Consider the following 13,483-nt stretch of genomic DNA (forward strand, 5'->3'; position numbering starts at 1 on the left):
GCAGTAGTTACGTAGGCCAGGCAGTATCGATTCGGATTTTCCACGTGGGTTTGCCATAACAAGAGGTTCGACGATCATTAAACGATCGATTGCGCTGGCTAAGAGACAGACATCACCCGGGTCGATCGATGGGGTGACTCATCGAAGTCATAGGTTAATTCTGTGTTTCGAATCAAATTTGCTACAGTGTGAGCGAAATAATCGTTTTGACGTTCACTTTTGTTTTGTTGGATCTTGGGTTTTTCGTATCTAGCAGGAACTCGACGAAACGCTATATTTTCTTGAGGTTGACAATTGACGGTTATGTAACTGGAAAGCTTCACACACAATTCGTCGAAACTTTTGTTTACATTAGTCATTTTGGTAGGGAAACGTACTTCAAATAACAATTCACAATCAGAAGACTCTTCACAAAGCAAATGAATAAATATCAAGAAGTTATGTATACTTTGAAGCAATAACATTTATCGATACAAAAAAATGCACAATACCCCCTCAAGCTTAGCCAGAATGAGAGACCTACAGCCCGGTCTTATTACTCCGGAGTAGAGAAGCGGTGACCCACTGTGTGACCTATTGACAGAGCCTTTTAATACATTCACAAACACTTGCGCTGATGCTTTCGGTGATACACCACACACGCGAATCGTACGGGGCACTGCAAAACTTGTGAAATTTAAAGGTCGTAGACCACCGCTTGGCTTCGATTCATATATCTTAAGTGTACTTAATCTGTCAACCACCAACTGATCGCCATTGTTGTCCGCTTCGTTGGGCTCCGTGATCTGGTTGTTGAAGATTTATTGAAAGTTCCATTCATGGAGGTCAACTGAGGTACAGTTTTACAATTGAAATGGAGCGGAGCGGGGTGTAGTTCCCATTTGTATCGAAGCAAACATCTGCTTGAAGCTGTGATTAATGGCAGAAAGAAAGGCTTTCCCTCGTCGAAATAGTGTAGCTACAAACCAAAACCAAAACCGGCAACGCCTCCACTAAGATGTGATATATTTTATTTGGAAGAATTGCCAAAAAGGTACTGATAAATCACCAGTGAAGCAGTGGTCCTTCCAGCGCAGCGGCGATGGCGACGGGGCACTGTCCTGTCGTGTTCAACATGTGCTCTCGGATCCCACGGCGTGGCCAATGAAGTAATAAAATTTTCTCAGGTGTCTCGGGTAGTTGATTTATGGCACAGGATTACAATAAACTAGCCCAATCACACTATCTTCGCAATAAGTTTTAATCTTTGACATTTTGACGAAAACATACAAGTGTCTGTATTTCGGATTAAAGCAGTTTGAGAATAGGTTCGAGTTCACTCCCATATGAATCTTTGAGGGGGGCTAAGGGTTTCAGCGTAAAAAAACATTTTTTGCGAATTTTTTTTAGAACTTTGCGTGAAGCGTATTGATTAAAATTTTTGTACATTATAGTGTATCATTTAAATAACATTCTGTAATTTTTCTATTCAAATGTGACGAAGCTTTTTGTAGAACGTCTCTAGAAAAAAAACATGATTTGCGTTGTTACCTGTCATTCAAAAACTACTTAACACATTCTATGTAAAAAATACAGAGCCCTAGAAATCCTGTTTTGCGTAGTACTCAGATGTTCCTGACTCCTGCCGTAAAACACAAAGGGTTACATCGTCGGCAAATTCTAAGCTTGCTCGTATGGCCTTATTGCACGTTGTTCTAAACTTTCTTCCACCCCTTGATCGGCAGTTACTATGCGATTTGGTCTTTAATGTGGATGAAGCGGTTGTGCAATGTCGCGACACGGATCCAATGTCGCGTCCCAGGATCCCGAAGCTGCAGTATTCTTTTTAGTTGACCTATGAACTTCAGCTCATGAATGCTAATGTACTTCCAATTCACTTGGAATTTGTGCAGAACCTGGAAGTATTCTGTGCTGTAGTGGCAACCGTAACATGTTTAGGATACCGACTTGCACCTAGAGGCGATCCGTCTCAACATCATCTGGAAAAGCCAACATCTCCAAGGTAGTGGAGATTGGAGAGTCGGATCTCAAACAACCGTGCTGCTATTAGAAGGCTGACAGCGTACAGAGACGGCAAAAGATCGGCGAAATTATGTGCGATCATTACACCTACTGAGCTTCGCATGATGGAAGCTCACCAGCTGACGAGAAAAAACTAATACAGCAATACAGCGTCTTATCAAAATAGCTAAGGCGTTCTATGATCAAATCAACCACAAGAAGCCCAATTTCAGCGTAGGTCTACCGGATATTAGCGATGTCACTAGCTTTTGAACCAGTATTTGGGAGGCCCCCGTACAATATCACAAAGGGTAACTGTATCTAAGGCGCGAGGAGAAATTAGCAGGCGAAGAAATCGACGAGATAGTGTGCCGTGTGGAACCAACGGAACCTTAGTATGGCCTATATCGATTACAAGAAGGCAAACAACTCCATACCGCACTCACTCCTCATTAATGTGTTGAATATGTATAAAGTTGTTACTGTAGTCTGCGGTTCCTGCGGCAAGTGATGGAGAGGGGGACGATAACACTGCTCAGCTAAGAAGTGGGAAAGACGTGTTGCGGTCTAGAATGCTCCGCATCTTGAGGGGGATCTTCCAAGACAATTCTTCTATCCCGCTCAGTAGCACACTCAATCGAAACGGGCATGACTATCAGATAAGGTATATTGAAAGCTCACCGGAAGAGGTGACCCATACTTTCGACGTGGACGGTATCAAGATCTATGCTGACTTGACAGAACGAATGGGTGTAGCCATCAAACTATCCGAAAGAATTAGTGGCGACATCGGCATAGCGTTTGGCCAAGAGAAATGAACATCTGTTCAGCTACTATCAGGGCGATTGGCCGACACTGGAGGCTGCGAGATCGACGAAGACGAGATGATTCGGGACACGATTCGTGGCGTATCGTATAAGTATATCGGATTCCTGCAGCTCCCCGGGATTCGCCACACCGACATCAAGCTTAAGTTTCGAAATAACGTTCTTGAGTCAAGCAAACAGTATATTGGAGACTTTCTTGAATGCGGGGAATAAAGTCAGAGCAATCAATACGTTTGCTGTCCCCGTGCTGGCCTACAGTTTCGGCGTCATTAAGTAGAGCTGACGGCGCCGGTGGTTGAATGGTAAGCGTGGCCGCCACTCACCCCAGTTGATCTGGGTTCAATCTCAGCCGAGGTCGTTGAGATTTTTCTGAGGTGAAAAAATCTGAGGCCAAGCCTTCCTTCGGAAGGGAAGTAAAGCCATTGGTCCCCGGTTCATAAGTTGATGTGTCGATATCTATTCCAGATAATGTGGATCGCCTCTCTGGGGTTTGTGTTTGGCCCCGTAGCGGAAATAGGTCGATGGAGAATAACTAGAACTAGAATAAGAAGAAATAGAGATGAACTGACCTGGAAAATTTGTAAATTGGTGAAGGCGTCTAGAACTAGCGGGAATGCGACATCCTCAGTCGGCACTGGGAAGATTCACATTGCCACGGGATGAAGGAGGACAAGGAATAGTGGTACGTCGTAAGGCTGCATCTAACCTGTGGTTCAAGCGAGGTAAGCTTTCTTTAGTGATCGAGTCCGACATGATAATGCCGTCGAGAAATTTCACGATGTATATTTGCCACCAAGACGTCACGGATATAAGCCGGATGTGCTATTCACTGTACTGGGAAGTGGGACCGCACTGCTGTATCGGACCAATTCCTACACCACAACCGGCCAGATATATTAATCTATGACAAGGCTCGACGTCGCCGTTCCACTGGACCACAATCTGGTAGATACTCACAGATATTCTCGGTGGTTTGCTTACTTCGTCAGTTGCTTGTGTTCGATTGTAAACGGATGTTCATATATTGAATACGATCTCACGTAACTCCTATGTAAACAAACCACCGAAAATTATGCAATAAAGATTGGACTAAACCGTTTTGCGCGTTAAGGGCACAAGACCTAATTTTAATTAAGTTTTTTGTGTTTCGAATTCATCTCGTCAGTAACTAGCACCATCTGGGTGTCTACTTAGACGAAGTATCTAAACTAGTACCCAAATTAGCACTAGTTAGACACAAAAAATTCCAAACAGTTCACACGACATATGTGAACGCCTAAAGCCACATGTCCCGAGTGATGTCCCGGGAAGCAAATATAGCTCTGGTTTGCTGACGAGAAAGCGAAGACGAACTCTTGTCTTTTGGTTCAAGAAACCAAACGCCTGGTATTATGCAATAAAAATTGGACTAAACCGTTTTGCGCGTTAAGGGCACAAGACCTAATTTTAATTAAGTTTTGTTTTTTTTTTTTTTGTGTTTCGAATTCATCTCGTCAGTAACTAGCACCGTCTGGGTGGTTTCTTGAACCAAAAGACAAGAGTTCGTCTTCGCTTTTTTCTCGTCAGCAAACCAGAGCTATATTTGCTTCCCGGGACATCACTCGGGACATGTGGCTTTAGGCGTTCACATATGTCGTGTGAACTGTTTGGATTTTTTTGTGTCTAACTAGTGCTAATTTGGGTACTAGTTTAGATACATCGTCTAACTAGACACCCAGATGGTGCTAGTTACTGACGAGATGAATTCGAAACACAAAAAAAAAAACAAAACTTAATCACCGAAAATTGTCAAACGATCTTCATCCAGTTCATTTTGCGAGGTTATATCGGTCGGTGTAAAACCTAATTGGATCCCACCTTTACCGACTTCCCACTCCGTAACCGGGGGCCCATTTGAAGTGTCAGACTCAGGTTCACTTTCAACAAAGCCCAAGGCTGCAAATGAATGGGAAATTCGTTCCCTATGAGTTTCTACTAACCAAAAATAAGGCGTTAAGTGGAGAGACCACTCTCAGCCGTACGCCCTGCGCCGAAAACACCTTGGACGGATCGTATACACATAATTGCGTTCGCACTTGGCTTTATCTGATCGTAAATAAATAAGCGATTACACCGGGGCGCATTTTTGTTTAACCGAAAAAGATACAATGCCCAATTCGAGGAACGGCGATCGCGTAGGTGCCGCCGCAGTGATTTATTCACCTTCGAGGTTAAAAGCAGTTTAAAAAAAATAACAACAAAAACAGTGACCTAGAGCCCATTGTGGGGGCCGTTCGGGGTGCCTTATTTCGCATCCACGAGAAAGCGAAAGGCGCGCATCTTACAATCGAAATTTGCGTTGATTGATTCCGCGTATGCTGGTGGAGAAATGATTCATGGTTCGCTGAAAACTTGAAAGGAAATCGAAAGGTAATCTGTTACTGAAATGAATGCTGACGTTACGGTGACGGGGATCTTGATTAGATTTTTTTCCAATGACTCCAAAACACTTGAAAATATCAAAGGTAGTCCATGGCGTTTGACGACTAATTTAATTACCCGTTTGGGTGTGAATAATTGCAGATCCGGGCGGAAGGTGGTAATCAACAAAAATCCAGTTAAAAAAGTTTTACTTCTGTTATATGTTCCACATAATTTGTCCGCACCCGGTACCACTGTCAACATGTTTGTCTATAAAGGCTCAGGGCATCGCTTTAGTGAATCAAAAAAATTAAATCACTCAACTAATTGCTAGCTGTTGACAACGACGACTATTAAAAGGTGATTATGATTTGCGCTGAGCTGCAATAAGCCAATTCTACAAGATGCGATTTGACGCGCGGATTAGACTGGCTACTAATGTGGAAAGGAGGTAGGATGGGGTAATGCCAAGGCTGAAGATTTTAATTTCAGTATTTCTCATAACTTCTTTGTAACGGGTAGTTTTCGAATCGCTTACGAATTCAACCAGAATTAAGACGTAAAAGGTGAGCTTCTATGTGCTGTTGTCATTTTCCTTCGATAAAACCGATAAAACTGGATATGAAGAAGAAAAACATAAACAAATGACGCAGGACTTTTCTGTCGCCAAAAGTTTTATTTCGGCAACGTCAAATTATTTTTTTCGATAATTTCGAGATAAAAAGTGTCCCCAAGTGATCGAATTTGAAGATCCGAGATGAAACTTCCCCCCTACGATTCTCCTCGAATAACCGTCATGTTCGCTTGGCTGCACTTTTTGACAGTTCGTTTGGTTACATAGAACTAATTCTTCACTTGATGCTGCTTAGTATGCAAATGTATTAGATATACTATTTACTGTCGAGGGGCCACAGAATGATAAAAACCGTCTGCAGTCAGCTACCGCGACAGTCAAGATAAACAAACACTCACAGCAATCGGGCACAATCCTAACACCATTATCACCAACACCGGACTGCCGCCGTGCAGTTCGATTGTATGCATAAGTAATTCGCGTTTGCTAATTTGAATTTTTCCTCCTTCTTCCATTTCAGCTTTCGCCACCGACCACGGCAGCTAGACAGGCTGGCTATGGCCGTTAATGATAACGCGAAACCCTTCTGCGGAACACATTAGCAGAGCAGCACACTCACGCACAAACACGTACACACAAGCCAATCTCGCCAAGAACCAATAATTAACAACGCAAACAGAAGAACCACGAAATGTCAGCCTACATGACCAAAGAAAAAATAGCACTTCTGGCAACAGCCTGCAGTAATGCCAGCAGTACCACCACCACCACCAGATCCCCGAAGGTTGGCTCAATTACGCTCAATCATAAAAGGAAATTCCAAGAACTAGAGCGACGACGATCCGGGTCCGGGACATCGACGAAGGTGGCCATACCAGTGACGAGCCGGGCTTGGACACTCGGCCGGTGGACATCCACCGCAATGGGGAGCAGCTTCTTGATGCCACGGTTGCTGCTGCTGGCTACCCTGCTGATAGTAACCCACAAGGTGCAGGCCATCGACGGGAAGCTGCAGCTGTGCGAGGTGGAAACCGGCCAGACGAACATCATTCTCGATATCGAGGAGAGCCGGGGCAATTGTAAGTATAATGAATCATTGCACGATTAGATTTGTCTGTGAGAACCGAGAGGTAGCCGTTCTCGAACGGCATTTCCATATCTAGCCGCTTGCTGCGGCCTTTAGTGAGTGACAATTGTGGCTGTTGCGTGTTGTCACTTCAAAAAAAGGAAACGGGTAATTAGTTTGGTTTAATTGGTCTCCTTTTAATTCCATGTAATTATTTCATGAATTGTATTTCATTTTATTTCTTTATTTATCTACTGCCCAGCCCAGAAACAACTATTATGAGAGCAGTATAAGTCAATTGGGCGCGTCAAACAAAGAATGAATAATATATTATAGTTTTCTTTTTAAAATGCATGTTTAATAGCAGTGGCGTAGGGGGTTTTGGGGGTTAAAAACCCCCTCGAACAAAAATTAATCGCATTAAAGAAAATTGATTGATGCTGACTAATTTATGTAAATATTGTACAAAAGATTTTTGGAAGAATATTGTCTGATCCCTACATTGAGAACCTATTGTTTTAAGCATCATGACGACTTTTGGAAAATTGTGGGAAGGGAATCCTGCTACTACTCCCATAATTGTAAAATTACATCAACATAAAATAAAATAATTGTCTGAGTTATTATGAGCTTTCTTTGAAGAGATGTTCCAAAAGAATTGGAACAATTTTTCGAATGGGAAGCCAAGTTTGAATAGGTTGATTGTCTTTAAATCATAAACTTGCTCACCAAAAACGTGTATACCTTTGCAACATTTGCTGAAAATGTATTTTTTGATTGCATAGGGTTGAGACAAAAAACTCAATATGGTTAAGAACAACAGTCAGGATCGGTTTTTATGAGCATTTGATTGTTATTGTATTGTCAATTACAGTAGGATTCCGTTTTGGCAACAATTTCATTTTTTCAGTTTCCAAAACCGGAACCGTTCCAAAAATAAAACCTTATTTTTAAGGTTTGGATTTTCAATTTACGACTTCAAGAAGGTTTTAAGGATTTTTAATCATACGTGAAATGGAATGGGATGAAAAAAATAAGCAAATTGAATTTTATTCATGTTTTTATCAAACTTAGTCGTCGTCCAATAGAATTCTCAAGGGGACGGACATAGAGTAGTCGGTATATCGATTGCATTGTACGCAGCTCACCTGGGTTCGATTCAGAGCCGTATTTTGCGTGAGGGGGCAAATTTTTTTTATTAAACTTAACGTATATTTAAAGCAAGGAACTGGAAGAAAAATTATTTTTAATATTTAGAACCACAGTACTCAAGACGATTTGACGTTTAATGTGGATGAAGCAATTGCGCAATGTCGCGACACGGATCCAATGTCACGCCCCAGGATCCCGAAGCTGAAGTATTCTTTTAAGTTGACCTGTGAACTTCAGGTCATGAATGGTAACTTGCTCCCAATTCACCTGGAATTTGTGCAGAACTTACTACAGTGGCAACCGTAAGATGTTTACTATACCGACTTACACCTAGAGGCAACTCGTCTCAATATTACCGGGAAAAGTAACTATCTACAAGGTAGCGGAGATTGGAGAGTCGGATCTCGAACAACTCTGCGGCTATCATTTCACATACTGAGCTTCGCATGCTCGGAGCTCGCCAGCTGACAAAAAACACAACACACTAATTCAGTAATGGAGTGTTTTATCGAAACGGCTAAGGCGTTACACTTCTATGACCAAATCTGCCACAAGAAGCCCAATTTCAGCAAAGGTCTACCGGATATCGGCGATGTTATAGCTTTGAATCAGTATTTGGGAGGTCCCCGTACAATATCGCGAAGGACAACAGTGGCTTAGGCGCGTTGAGAAATGACCAGGCGAAGAAATCGACGAGATGTCAGCTGTCTCCGTCGAAACCAATGATGTATGCGAGGGTAAACAGTATCTTAGAAATTGGGCGTTACGCGAACCCCGTTTATCGCCGGATTTCATCACCCGTGGTACCACAATTCTCATCCCCAAGGATATACCAAATACCTGTCTAACAAGTCTGCACAAGATCATGAGCACCTTCATCACTACATACAGCCCACTATGAGAAGAATAGCACCAGAAGGACCAGAGTAGCAGAAGGGATGTTAAAAAATACACAAGACTGAAAAGATCAAGTTACCCTCCATGCAATCATTGTTTGTATTTGTATTTGTATTTATCATATATACACCAACAGGCAATTCAAAGCCACAATGATGTCTTAATACTAAACTTATTGCTAACAGTCAAATCATTAAAAACTTTGATAAAAATAATAACAATACAGTGAAAAAATCAATAATGAAGGAATCAGCCGAAATTAACGGGTCCGTTGAAGGCTAGGTAAAATCATTGGCGTTGGGCGAGGCAAATTAAAGTCGAAAGCTGATGCGACTCGGTTGACGATCCTTTGTAGGCCGGTAATGGCCCCGTGCATAATTAGTGCGTCGAAATGGCAATCGAAGCATGAGGTTGTTACGCGTTGTTCGAGGTGCAACATTTATGGTAATTTGTTCCAAGATGGCTGAGCAATCCAGATGACCTCACAAAGTATCAGCATCAAACAAAGCCCTTGCTGTATTCCATTGAACAAGCAGGGGTTCCAAACTAATCAGCTGGCACCGGCTTTCGTAACTTGGCAGACGGACGGGATCTCTCTACGGCAAACTACGAAGCGCAAAACGTAAAAAGCGTCGTTGCACGGACTCAATTCTCTCAATACCGTTGTTATAGTTTGGGCTCCAAACTTCGTAGCAGTACTTCAGGATTGACCACGACAAAGAGCAGTACAGCGCTTTGAGACAATACATGTCAGTAAAATTTTTCGCTATCCTGAAGATGCATCCCAGCATTCGATATGCTTTGCTAACTGTATAGGAGACGTGCTGTTTAAACGCAAGTTGCGAGTCTCCTAGACACTCCTAGATGCTTCACCTGACTAACGCGTTCAATTTCAGTATCAGGTAGACAGTATAGACACTCATAGTAATAGACCAGCGAAGGTACTTTTATCGCGCCAAACGAACTGTCAAAATCCGGAGCCAAACGAGCATGACGTCATTCAATGCAAACAAGCAGAACAAGTATTGCGATTTTATTTAAAAAAAATATATTTTGTTATTCACAGTAGGCTTCATTTTTCGTGTTCGTATTAGTATTTCACAATGTTATTTAGAAAGATATTTATTTTGTTCAATATAACTACACAAAAAGTATTTTACTTATGCTCTTTTTCATCAAATTTGTGTTTCTGAAGAAATTGGATTTTTTTCTTTCTTTTCTCAATTTCTTGTTGCTCAGTATCAAACATATAACTTCTCTTTTGATTCATATATTGAGCCACTTGAAAAATTATTTTCATAAAAACAGATGATCGAATACAGTCGAGCACGTTCGAGCTTGCACATTTTTGGGTGATGCCAGTTTAACATGCTTGTTTTTCTAGTTGCCAGTTTTGCGGTTTTTACATCCGCGAGTCTATTACTATGAGTGTTTATAGTAGACAGTGGTTAAAACAAACCGGGTCTTTTTTCGTGAGAACGATGTCACCTAGCACTTTTTTTTGGATTTACACACATACGGTTCGTGTTACACCAGTCAGCGAAGGTTTCCTACTTTGGTTAGAGTAATCTGCAATCTTCAGTAGAGCTGATGAGAAGAAACATCTTGAGATCGTCTGCTAAGGACAGGCGTGGAATCTTCAGAACTAGATGAACGTCGTTGAAGTAAAGCAGAAACATCAGTGGTCCCAAGTGACTTCCCTGGGGTACTCCTGACGTAGAAATAAATGTGGGTGCTTGACAATCTCCAATGACAACCACTATTTCTCGACCTGATAGGTAGGATCGAAACAACTGCAACAGACTTAATTCCAAATCTCTCCATTTTAGCGATTGTCATTTCATAGTTCACTTTGTCAAAAGCGGCAGATAGGTCTGTATAGATAACATCGGTTTGAGCGCGACGTTCCATACTCTCTGTTATGTATGATGTTAGGCAAAGCAGGTTAGTCGTTGTCGAACGGCCAGACATGAAGCCATGTTGATCGTCACTTAGGTACTGCTTGCAGTGAGCCTGAAGAGGTTCCATAATCACCCTCTCGAACAACTTCGAGACAGCACTCAATGAAGTAATTCCCCGGTAATTATTGACGTCTCGCTTATTACCCTTTTTATGGACTGGGAACATGTTCGCGGACTTCCAGCAGGATGGAAAGATGCCAATTAGGCAATCCACCACGACGTTTGATTGACAATTCAGCGAGTGGTTTTGTCAACAAGTTTGCTCCAGCGAACAGAAAAACCCGTCCGACGACCATACTTCGTTAGCCCGATTCGTTTGATGTTGGATCAAATCGGCGATTTTGTCAGACATCGCACCCACCCGAGTTACGTCAGAAGAAATAATCATCTGATCAGAAATGCCTCATGGATTGCCTAATGGCAATAGATGCTCTAAAGATGCGAAGAAGGGGAAGTGCTAAAACGTCGATGTGCCTTTTTTAAAGTACTGAAGGGAAATCATCGGGTCCCGGATTGAAAGACGATTTTAACCGAGAACAAGCTCTGGTAATCATCGTTTCATTGACATCAATAGCGCTTAGAGTTTGGCTCACAACCGGAACTTGACTAACAGTGAGTTTAATTTGATCAACTGTTAAGGCCTCATATGTGAACACATTCGCGAATTTCTCCGAAAAAAATCTGCACATATCTTGGGATGTGATAGCTGTGCGGCCGTTGAAAGTCATAGACGACGGCAGTCCGGATTCCTTGCGCTGCTCACTCACATATTTCCAGAAACGTTTTGGGTGCAACTTGAGAATACGCTGAATGTTTTGCTAATATCGAAAGAAACAATCCTGGCTAGCTCGTTTATAAGCATGGTTGAGACTGACGTAAAAGTTTCTAAGTGGAATTGTGTGATACTTGGTCAACCTCCGCAGAGCAGCTCTCTTAATGGACTTCAGCCGTCGCATCGTGCTCGTTTGCCAAGGATGGCCAATTTGTTGATGATGAATTTCGGGACGTGCCTGTCAATAACATAACCCAAAACGTTGGAAAATGTTTGAACTGCCCTATCAACATCTTCGGGGTCCAGAAAATTTAGCCAATCGAGAATGGAGAAGAGGTCTGCGATGTTGTTGGAGAAGTAGTGTGTAACCAACGGAACATTAGCATACCGATTACAAGAAGACATACAACTCCATATCGCACTCGCTCCTCATCAAGGTATTAAAGATGTATAAAGCTGATCCTGTAGTCTAAGGTTCCTACGGCAGGTGATGGAGAGAGAGAGGAACGACAAAACTGCTCAGCTCAGAAGTGGAAAAGACGTGTTGCGGTCTAGAATGCTTCGCATCTTGAGGGGGACCTTCCAAGACGATTCTTTTATCCCGCACAGTAGGACACCTCAATGACTATCAGATAAGGTATAGAGAAAGCTCACCGGAAGAGACGTCCCACACTTTCTACGTGGACGACATCAAGATCTATGCTGACTCGACAGAACGACTGGGTGTAGTCATCAAACTAGCCGAAAGAATTAGTGGCGACATCAGCATAGCGTTTGACCTAGAGAAATGCCGATCTGTTCCGCTACTATCAGGGCGATTGGTCGAGACTGGAGACTGCGAGATCGACGAAAGTGAGATGATTCGGGACACGATTCGAGGCGAATCATATCAGTATATCGGATTCCGGCAGCTCCCCGGGATTCACCACACCGACATCTGGCTTAAGCTCCGAAATAACGTTTCATTATATTACTTTTAGGTGAATCAACTAAACGATATACTACATTCGTTTTCGAGCTCTCCATCGAGACAGAGGTTGTTTTTTTCTAGTCCGTAGTGCTGTGTGAGGCGATAAAGAATAGTTTTAATCCGCATTCAAGGTTATTTTGCCAGTTCGGTTCGGTCCTCAGTCTTTTGTTCGCGTGTGAGGATTAAACAATAGCCAGCTGTATAAGCTGGATCGGTTCGTCGTTGGACACCAGTTTAAAGCTAAGTGGTTTTTGTCTTTTGTAACACATTTATTGCTTTCTTCCGTCTGCGCGGGCGCTGACCCCGTGCGTTGACGTTTTCTATGGTTCCCTCTCCGGATGGTCAAATGGAAGTTGAATCGGGTTCAACTTCTAAGGCTCCCCCACGGCCCAAATGCTATCCAGAACTCTCAACTGGTCCATTTGTGGTCTTCTTTCGGCCCAAGACTAAATCACTGAATCTTCTTCAGATTTCTAGAGACCTGACGGAACGGTTCTCGGCTGTGACCGAAATTTCAAAGGTCCGCTCGGACAAGATAAGGGTGTTGCTAGCCAACTCAAAGCAGGCAAACGATATTGCTTGCTGTGAGCACTTTACGCGGGATTATAACGTGTATATTCCGGCTGTAAGAGTACAATCCGAAGGCGTCGTAACCGATGAGAGTTTGACGTGCGAGGATCTGCTGAAGTACGGGGTTGGCCGATTCAGAGACCGCTTACTTCAGCCAGTTAAAATACTTGAGTGCAAACGTTTACACTCAGTAGTAGTTGCGGGGGATGGTTCAAAAACGTACCCCCAATCAAACTCTTATCGGGTGACCTTCGCTGGTACCGCTTTGCCAAATTTCGTCCTCTTGCACAAGG

General features: G+C 42.7%; 1 protein-coding gene across 1 annotated transcript in view; it reads left to right on the top strand.

Moving 5' to 3' along the window:
* Positions 1-13,483, top strand: part of LOC131677621 (cadherin-99C) — a 462,625-nt gene that overhangs the window by 169,819 nt on the left and 279,323 nt on the right. Inside the window, exon 2 of the mRNA XM_058957516.1 lies at positions 6,323-6,881. Within this exon, the coding sequence (XP_058813499.1) occupies positions 6,494-6,881 (388 nt within the window). The 5' untranslated portion in view covers positions 6,323-6,493. The remainder of the gene's footprint in view (positions 1-6,322; positions 6,882-13,483) is intronic.

Source organism: Topomyia yanbarensis, chromosome 1, assembly GCF_030247195.1.
Source record: "Topomyia yanbarensis strain Yona2022 chromosome 1, ASM3024719v1, whole genome shotgun sequence".
In the NCBI taxonomy this organism is placed as follows: domain Eukaryota; kingdom Metazoa; phylum Arthropoda; class Insecta; order Diptera; family Culicidae; genus Topomyia; species Topomyia yanbarensis.